Source organism: Triticum aestivum, chromosome 2A (assembly GCF_018294505.1).
Source record: "Triticum aestivum cultivar Chinese Spring chromosome 2A, IWGSC CS RefSeq v2.1, whole genome shotgun sequence".
Taxonomy (NCBI): domain Eukaryota; kingdom Viridiplantae; phylum Streptophyta; class Magnoliopsida; order Poales; family Poaceae; genus Triticum; species Triticum aestivum.
In genome coordinates this window covers 119,789,116-119,797,964 of record NC_057797.1, presented here as the reverse complement: position 1 = coordinate 119,797,964, position 8,849 = coordinate 119,789,116, and the positions used below count along the sequence as shown (strand labels likewise).

The window sequence follows — 8,849 nt, the reverse complement described above, 5'->3', positions numbered from 1 at the left end:
CCACATGTCCCTATCATAGCAAACCTGCAACATTTCACCTCCGGTTCATCTGTCCGAAAACACGAAACCCCGGGGCTACTTTCTCGGATGTTTTCCCCCTTCGCCGGTATCACCTACTACCGCGTTACGACACACCTAGCATCGTTGTTTGATTTGTCATGCATCATCATGCATCTGTTTGAAATGAATTTACTATTTCTCCCCCTCTTCTTCTCTGGTAGACCCCGAGACCGACGCGGATGCCCCTGAGTACGACTACATCGACGACGACCCCTCCTTCTTGCCAAAGCAAGCAGGCAAGCCCCCCCTTTGATCACCAGATATCGCCTACTCTTCTCTCTACTACTTGCATTAGAGTAGTGTAGCATGTTACTGCTTTCCGTTAATCCTATTCTGATGCATAGCATGTCATTGTTGCTAGAACTGTTGATACCTTACCTGCAATCCTACATGCTTAGTATAGGTTGCTAGTACTTCATCAGTGGCCCTACATTCTTGTCAGTCTGCCATGCTATACTATCGGGGCGTGATCACGTCGGGTGTTGATCACGGGTAAATACATACATATATACATACTATACAGGTGGTGACTAAAGTCGGGTTGGCTCGTTGAGTACCCACAAGTGATTCTGATGTGGGGGCTAAAGGGGCAGGTGGCTCCATCCAGGTAGTGGTGGGCCTGAGTTCCCGACGGCCCCCGACTGTTACTTTATGGTGGAGCGACAGGGCAGGTTGAGACCACCTAGGAGAGAGGTGGGCCTGGCCCTGGTCGGCGTTCGTGGTTACTTCACAATAACACGCTTAACGAGATCTGGGTATTTGATCTGAGTCTGGCTACTGGCCTATACGCACTAACCAACTACGCGGGGACAATTATGGGCACTCGACATCGTGGTATCAGCCGAAGCCTTCGTGACGTCAACGACTGAGCGGCGCGCACCGAGTTGGACTAGAATGTCTGCTCTTGTATAAGGGAGGCTAGGTCTGCTCACCGGCCGCGTATGCAACGTGCGGGTGTGCAATGGGCGATGGGCCCAGACCCCTGCGCCATAGGATTTAGACCAGCGTGCTGACCTCTCTGTTGAGCCTAGGTAGGACTGCGATGTGTTGATCTTCCGAGTATGGGCATGACCTAGAAAAGTATGTCCGGACAAAGGGGATCGAGCGTGTTGGGAAATGTGGTGCACCCCTGCAGGGAAGTTAATCTATTCGAATAGCCGTGATCTTTGGTAACATGACGACTTGGAGTTGTACCTTGACCTTATGACAACTAGAACCGGATACTTAATAAAACACACCTTTCCAAGTGCCAGATACAACCGGTGATCGCTCTCTCACAGGGCGACGAGGAGAGGATTGCCGGGTAGGATTATGCTACACGATGCTACTTGGTGAACTTACCCTCTACTCTCTTCTACATGCTGCAAGATGGAGGTGGCCAGAAGCGTAGTCTTCGACGGGACTAGCTATCCCCCTCTTATTCCGGCATTCTGCAGTTCAGTCCACATATGATACCCTTATTCCATTTGATACCAATGCATACATATGTAGTGTAGCTCCTTGCTTGCGAGTACTTTGGATGTCTACTCACGGTTGCTTTGCTCCCCCTTTTCCCCCTTTCTATACCCGATTGCTGCGACCAGACGATGGAGCCCAGGAGCTAGACGCCATCGTCGGTGATGACTCCTACTACACTGGAGGTGCCTACTTCTACGTGCAGCCCGCTGACGACGACCAGGAGTAGTTTAGGAGGATCCCAGGCAGGAGGCATGCGCCTCTTTCGATCTGTATCCCAGTTTGTGCTAGCCTTCTTAAGGCAAACTTGTTTAACCTATGTATGTACTCAGATATTTGTTGCTTCCGCTGACTCGTCTATGATTGAGCTCTTGTATTCGAGCCTTCGAGGCCCCTGGCTTGTAATATGATGCTTGTATGACTTATTTTATTTGTAGAGTTGTGTTGTGATGTCTTCCCGTGAGTCCCTGATCTTGATCGTACACGTTTGCGTGTATGATTAGTGTACGATTGAATCGGGGGCGTCACACCATGGCAGCGGGGTCCTAATGGAAACTAAGAGATATTAATGCCTCCTTTTAATAGAGAACCGGACCAAAGCATTAGCACTTAGTGAATACATAAACTCCTCAAACTACGGTAATCACCGGAGAATCCCAATTATTGTCACCTAGGGGTATGTGGATCATACTCGTAATAGGTGTCTACAACTTGCAAGATAGGATCAAGAACACAAATATATTCATGAAAACATAATAGGTTCAGATATAAAATCATGGCACTCGGACCCTAGTGACACACATTAAGCATAGCCAAGCCATAGCAATATCAATCTCATAACATAGTGGATACTGGGGATCAAACCCTAACAAAACTAAGTCGATTACATGATAAATCTCATCCAACCCATCACCGTCCAGCAAGCCTACGATGGAATTACTCATGCACAGCGGTGAGCATCATGAAATTGGTGGTGGAGGAAGGTTGGTGATGATGATGGCAATGAATCCCCCTCTCTGGAGCCTCGAACAGACTCCAGATCAGCCCTCTCGATGAAGAACGGGAGGCGGCGGCGGCGGTGGCTCCGTATCGTAAAACGCAATGAATCCTTCTTTATGTTTTTTCTCTTCGGATGTGAATATGTAGGGTTGGAGTTAAGGTCGGAGGAGGTCCAGGGGACCCACAAGGCAGGGGGTGTGCCCAGGGGGGTAGGGCACGCCCTCCACCCTTGTGGTCTCCTGGTGGGTCCCCTCTGGTTGATTCTTTCGCCAGTATTTTTTATATATTCCAAAAAATATTCTCCGTAAATTTTCAGGTCAATCCGAGGACTTTTATTTCTACACAAAAATAACACCATGGCAATTCTGATGAAAACATCGTCAGCCCGGGTTAGTTCCATTTAAATCATGCAAATTAGAGTCCAAAACAAGGGCAAAAAGTTTGGAAAAGTAGATGCGATGGAAACTTATGAAGGCGCGATGGCTGGCGCAGAAGGATCGGCAGGACGCGGGTGCGGCGGCAGGAGCTCGAGGCTAATGTCGACGAGCAGCCCAGGGCGGCAGCCCATCAGGTGTTTGAAGAAATGCTGGGATGGACATGCCCAAAATGCGTCTGCCCCGTGTTGGGCACACCGACTGACCCAAATGAAAAAGCGGATATAGATGTCCGTCAGCCGACCCAAACGGACAAAAAGCGAACAAAATCCGTGTCCATTTGAGTCACTGCGTTGTAGTTGCTCTTACTCCCCCACCATGGGAAGTCTTAGAGCATCTCTAGTCGCCCCCAACAGGCCCCCAGGGCGCCTTTTTCACCGTCGGCGCCGAAAAAATGATCCAGCCCGCCCCTAGATCCTCGTTTTTTGCCGGTTTGGGCCGAAATTACAACCGACAAACCCAAGCCGAGCCCAGCGCACCAGGGGTCGCCTGTGGGCACCGGCTTAAGAGAAAAGGTGTGTGGGCCCGCGCTGTCGGTGACACCGGCCAATTTTCCCGCTGTTTCCCCCCTTTCCCTCCATTTTCCATCACCGACCCCCTTCTTCCCCGTCGCTCCCGCCATTCTTCCCAGATCCGCCCTCCATGCCACCGAAGAAGTATGTGCCCCCTCGCCTAGCCACCAATTTCGCTCAGCCAAAGAAGAGGAAGCTGAGGGCACCGATGCCAAGGCCCCGAGGCTTGACAAACGGCCAGTGGAAGGCCGACGTTGATCGTCGGGCGGTGGTCACCACCGATCGGTGGAACAGGCTCAACATGAAGAAGGTCGGGGACGCGGCGGTGGAGCAGGAGGAGGCATCTGACATGGGGATCACGAACCTTCCACCTCAACAGGCCGGCCAGTGCCCACAAGGCGCGTGGGGAAACCAACACAGCGTCGCGTCGCCAGCCAACTTCTCGCCTCCACTGTGGGGGTACGCGCCCTTGCCTGGGTACGTCGACGGCGACGCGCATGGCAGCTTCAACCCCAGCATCACCTTCCCGCATGGAGTGGCGCCGCACACGTCCCCCCGTCTTTAACCTCGACCAGTGCACTCCTTCCCCCGCGTTCACCGCCGGCCTCAACACCGAGTACAGCTACTCGCCGCCGACGTGCTCAGGATCGCCTGCACCGTGGGGCCCTACCCTTTGCTCACGGCTCGGCGCCATAGTTCAACAACATCGACGTCGACACGGATGAGATCATCACGAACAGCTCGGTCGACACCGCTTCATGCCTCGGGTTCCGCACGCAAGACAAAACGCTGGACACCACCGTCGACATGGAGGACAAGCACGACGATGTCGAGGAGGAGGTGGAGGAGGAAGAACCGGCGGAGCCAGCGCCCAAAGGGAGAAAGAAGAAGCGGGCGGCCAACGCCAGGCCAGGCGAGCCTCGCGTCAAGTGGACACCTAGGGAAGACGATTGCCTCGCCAAAGCATGGAAGACCGTCAGCATCGACCCGATCACCGGCGCGAATCAGAATCCGACACGTATTGGAGAAGGATTAAGACGGCGTTCGACAAGCGCAAGTTGGTCGACCCCGACTTCGCCAACATCCACATGGATCGCAGCGAGAAGGCCATGGCGAACCATTGGGCGACCATCCAGCATGCCTGCAACAAGTGGCATGGGATTCAAGAGGAGGTCATGGCTCGCCCGGAAAGCGGCGCCAACTTCGAGCGTCAGGTATGGCCATCGCTCGTTGGCCCAGTTCTTCGCCGTGCACTTCGTCGACACTTGTTCTTTGACTGTGCAGATGGTTCGGATGTCCGACATGTTTCGCCTGGACAACAGGGACCAAGAGTTCAAGTTCCTTCATGTGTTCACCAAGATCGAGTCGTGCGAGAAATGGACAGAGTGCCGGCTTGCTCTCGCCAAGGCCAAGCACGGTGTCTACAACCCGGACGCGCCTGCCTCGGCGGCGGTAGAAGGGCGTCCTGATGGCAACAAAATAGGCAAGGTGGCGAGGGACACGGCACCCACTGCCGAATGGCTGCAATCGTCGATAGAACAGTGATCGTCGACGCCAAGAGCAACGCCGCCAAGAGGGAGGAGAAATCCGAGGCGAGGTGTTCAGCATTGATGACGAAGCAGGACGTCAAGCTCAACCTCCTCAGGACCAACGTCGCCCGAAGAAGAGGAACACCGACCTGGCGTTCCTGATGGGGGTAGACATGTCGACGATGGACGAGCAGGTGAAGGCGTGGTACCTGGTGGAGCGTGGCCTCATCTTGAACCAGATGTCGGGACCGGCGGCGACCACTGCCCCTACGCCCACGCCCGCGACTACGCCTACGCCAACGCCTACGCCAATGCCGAGCACTGAAGCTGTGCCCACAACGCCGACGCCGACGCCGACCTCTCCCATCCCTACGACAGAGGAGCCTGCCATTTGAGTTCCATGTCTATGGTTCCTATCCTTTTGATCGCCGGACTTTGGCTATGTTCGATCGCCGACATGTGGCATGATGATCGTCGACTTGTGGCATGATGATCGCCGAACTTGTGTCTTTTTTAATAGCGGGAAAGAGAACTTTGAATTCTGTTGTGTTTAAGCGCCGAAACCTGGGGCGCAGCTGGAAACTCGATCCACCCAAGCCAAAAAAAACACCGGCGCAAACGCCCAAACCCCTTCGCCGGGTGCGCTGAGGGGCCAAACAGGTGGAGATGGCTCCTATATGCTGCTTAGGACTCCATGTCATCATCGCCGTGGCGGCCCTTCCGCTCAAACAGCGGAAATACTGTACGCACAGTGATCGGATAAGCTCTCCTATCTCTGGCAACGGGGGAGACGGAGAAATCAGAGCTGGCAATGGAGTCTACGCTAATCACGAGATTACCCCCCCTCCTCCCCTCTCCCTCCAAGTCCAGCCCCCTCTCCTCACCCCCCCTCGCCGGAGCGCGCCGCATCGCCTCCATTTCCTTCTCTTCCGTCAGCGTGTGTGGCGTCTTGCGTCCCCGCGGCGGCGTTACCTCGTCGGTCACCGCCGCAGCAGCGGCGCTCGGCGAGGCCGCAGAGCCCGGGTCTGAGGCCATATTGCTCAGTGTTCAGGTGCTCCTCTCGCCCCGACCACTAGTCTGAATTTCGAACATCCCGACTCTCCATTCTGTTATTATCTTCGATTTGCGCTAGAGGCCGAGAGGGTTAGGGCTCAGGCATGATGCGCTGCTGTCTGGCTCTTACTTGCAGGGCATGATGTGCGACGGGTGCGCTGCGAGTGTGAAGCGGATTCTCGAGAGTCAAGTAGCCGTCTCTCTTTCACTTATTTACTACCGCAATTCTGCTTCATTTCCCTGGGGAAATCAGTTCTCCTGCATGGTTCGAATTTTTTTTTTTTATGTCTGATCAAACCAATGGGTAGTTCAGCACAATAGGACAGTGCTGAACTATGGTTAATCTTCTTTTGTTCATTGCAATAATTGATGCCTATGCTCATATAAATTTTACTGAAGAAAAAACGGGAATGGATGAAACTGAAACAAAAAGAAACACAACATCGAACTGAGTTTGTGCATAGAATGTAAGAGGAGCAATTCATTGATGAAGCTTAAGTAATAAACTAGAGGTTAGAGAATAGGGATTGCCCAGATAGGTGTCCTCTTTTGCCTGCCTTCAATCCGAGCATGACCTGAAACCATATGGGTCTTAAGTTTTCATCATAAAAGACCATAAAAGTTTTAGTTGCTAGTCTTTGTATATTTGAAATTTCTGCCAGTGGTTGAGGGGGACGCCTGATCAGAAAGTAATGAATTGATGGGAGAAAGAAATTATCTCTTCATTTTTGCAATGCATTTACAGATTAATTTCGATCATGGCAGCAATGACTGGGTAGAGAGGGCAGCTGCCCATATGCTGAAAGCAACCGCTGTCATCTTGCTGAGCAAGGAAATGTATGGTTGATGTGGCATTTTGGTAAAGCAATTATCTGTATACGGATGTTAACTATATTGACTTGTCTAGATGTTTTCTTCCTATCATTCCAGATTCCTGAAACCCTTTCTGTTTCTACTATTTATTTATTTCTTTGATCTTTTGCTGCTGCTCACCATGGGCCACTCTTAATCCCTTCTTCAGCCTGAGGTTACTTCTGCTACAGTTGATTATAAGGAAGCAAGGGCTGTCGTGTGGACAACTCCTGATGTCAAGGTGGCAGAAGATTGGCAGAAACAATGTGGAGAGAAACTCGCAAGTCATCTTGGTACTTGTGGATTTGAGTCTCGCCCACAAGGTAAACTAATTGCTCGAGTTATTGTGTGACCTGCTCCAGAAAATATGGAAGTCTAGAAGAAATAAAGATATATTCCTTGTCTGCTTGTGAATTATCGTCCAGACACAGAAGCACGTCAAAATATTATCATGTGCATCTCATGTAAACATTTGGTCAGTAATGTACCAAATTGGTGCAGAAGTATCCTAATTCAGTACTACAGTAATGCAAATTCTGATAATCCTTACAGGAATGGACTATCACTAAATATAGGCTGTATACACATCAACCAGGACCAAACTCGCTATTGGGTGTCCTTGAGCATGTTCATATCAACATTGTTAATGCACCATTATTTCTCCAGCTTTCTGAAATCGCAGTATCTACTATACTGTTATCAGCTGAACTAAAATTTAGTTTCTATCACAGGGTAAGGTGAAGCCTGATAAAGTCAACTCTGAGTCGTAACTGCTGCCGCAGATGAGCTATAAGCCCATGATGTTAACCAGCAGAGGGTACCTGATGCTCCATATTTGTGTGACTCAGTGTGAGCGTCTGTGAAAGTTGTCCTCTAGAGTTCTGGAAGTGAGATTATTATGTTCATGTTCTTATCTCTAGTGTATAAGCAATGTAGCTTGCCTTGCTTGTGAACTTCAACTGGAACATTCCATCAAACAAATTGCAAGTGTCATTACTACTCCCTCCATTCACAAATATAAGATGTTTTTTTACATTTATCTGAATCTGATGTATATAGACAATTTTGGTGTGTTTGTTCATTAATTTCAGTCCGTATGTAGTCCATATTGAAATGTCAAAAATAGCTTACATTTGTGAACAGAGGGAGTATTAAGCCAATCAGTTTGATGAAATGTTGAATTCGTGGTATGTCCGGCTGAACTTAGAATGAAGTGTGTAACGTCATGAAGATATTACAATTGAAAATTTTGAGTTGCTTAGCAGACGGCATCATATTATTTGTTACTCTCTATAGTGTGTTTAATGGAAATGTAATCTTTTTTTACTTCAAAAGGTTGTATATGTTGTTGAGAAGTCATCATAGTGTGGCGATAAGAATTTGTGGGGCATGATTTCAGTCATAGTATAACTTCATCATCTCTTCGTTAATTTTATTGCAATTGGAGAGATATGTGCTTCTTCGGTCTGATCATTGGGAGAATTTTTCGCAAATTTACATGTCACAACATTATGTATATTGGTAAAGTTTCCAGAAAAATACAACTTCTTAGTTGAATGTTTTCATTCAAACCTTTTTTGTTAACAAATTCATGACAGCCTGTTTGTTAACATTTGGGATAGGGGAATGAGAGTTGCATAAAGGGGTTTGTGGAGGGATTAGACGCATCCAGGATGGAGCCCTGCGCATGAATTACCAGGTCCCTCGTGGGAAGGAAAAAATCAGTGTGAGTTGAGGGAGCCAACTCTCATTCCTTCAAAGAAAAGGCATCCTTTCCTTTCCTACTTCATTTCTAAGTGACATTGCCTCTAATCAATCAGTGGACTTTTAATCTTCTTAACTCTCAACTCATATTCACCATCAACTCTAGTAGATTTGCTAAAAGCTATATTTGAGGAAATTTTTGTTTTGCTTAGGGGATTAAGCGTCATCTAGCATATCCCCCACAACTCCTC

General features: G+C 49.5%; 1 protein-coding gene across 2 annotated transcripts; it reads left to right on the top strand.

The window, feature by feature from the left end:
- Window positions 1-5,705: 5,705 nt before the first annotated feature.
- Window positions 5,706-7,890, top strand: LOC123187899 (copper-transporting ATPase PAA1, chloroplastic). 2 transcript variants are annotated; one of them, XM_044599890.1, is made up of 4 exons: window positions 5,706-6,040; window positions 6,179-6,232; window positions 7,064-7,217; window positions 7,626-7,890. In XM_044599890.1, the coding sequence occupies exons 1-4, from the start codon at window positions 5,801-5,803 to the stop codon at window positions 7,628-7,630; spliced, it is 453 nt and encodes a 150-aa protein (XP_044455825.1). In that variant the 5' UTR covers window positions 5,706-5,800; the 3' UTR covers window positions 7,631-7,890. The 2 variants fall into 2 exon arrangements, with proteins under 2 accessions (XP_044455825.1, XP_044455827.1); XM_044599892.1 differs by lacking the exon at window positions 6,179-6,232.
- Window positions 7,891-8,849: the final 959 nt, after the last annotated feature.

Coding starts and splice junctions, on each gene's coding strand:
- LOC123187899 (XM_044599890.1), top strand. CDS start 5,801: ATGGAGTCTACGCTAATCACGAGATTACCCCCCCTCCTCCCCTCTCCC. Junction 6,041..6,178: donor CCATATTGCTCAGTGTTCAG/GTGCTCCTCTCG, acceptor TCTTACTTGCAG/GGCATGATGTGCGACGGGTG. Junction 6,233..7,063: donor AGCGGATTCTCGAGAGTCAA/GTAGCCGTCTCT, acceptor TCCCTTCTTCAG/CCTGAGGTTACTTCTGCTAC.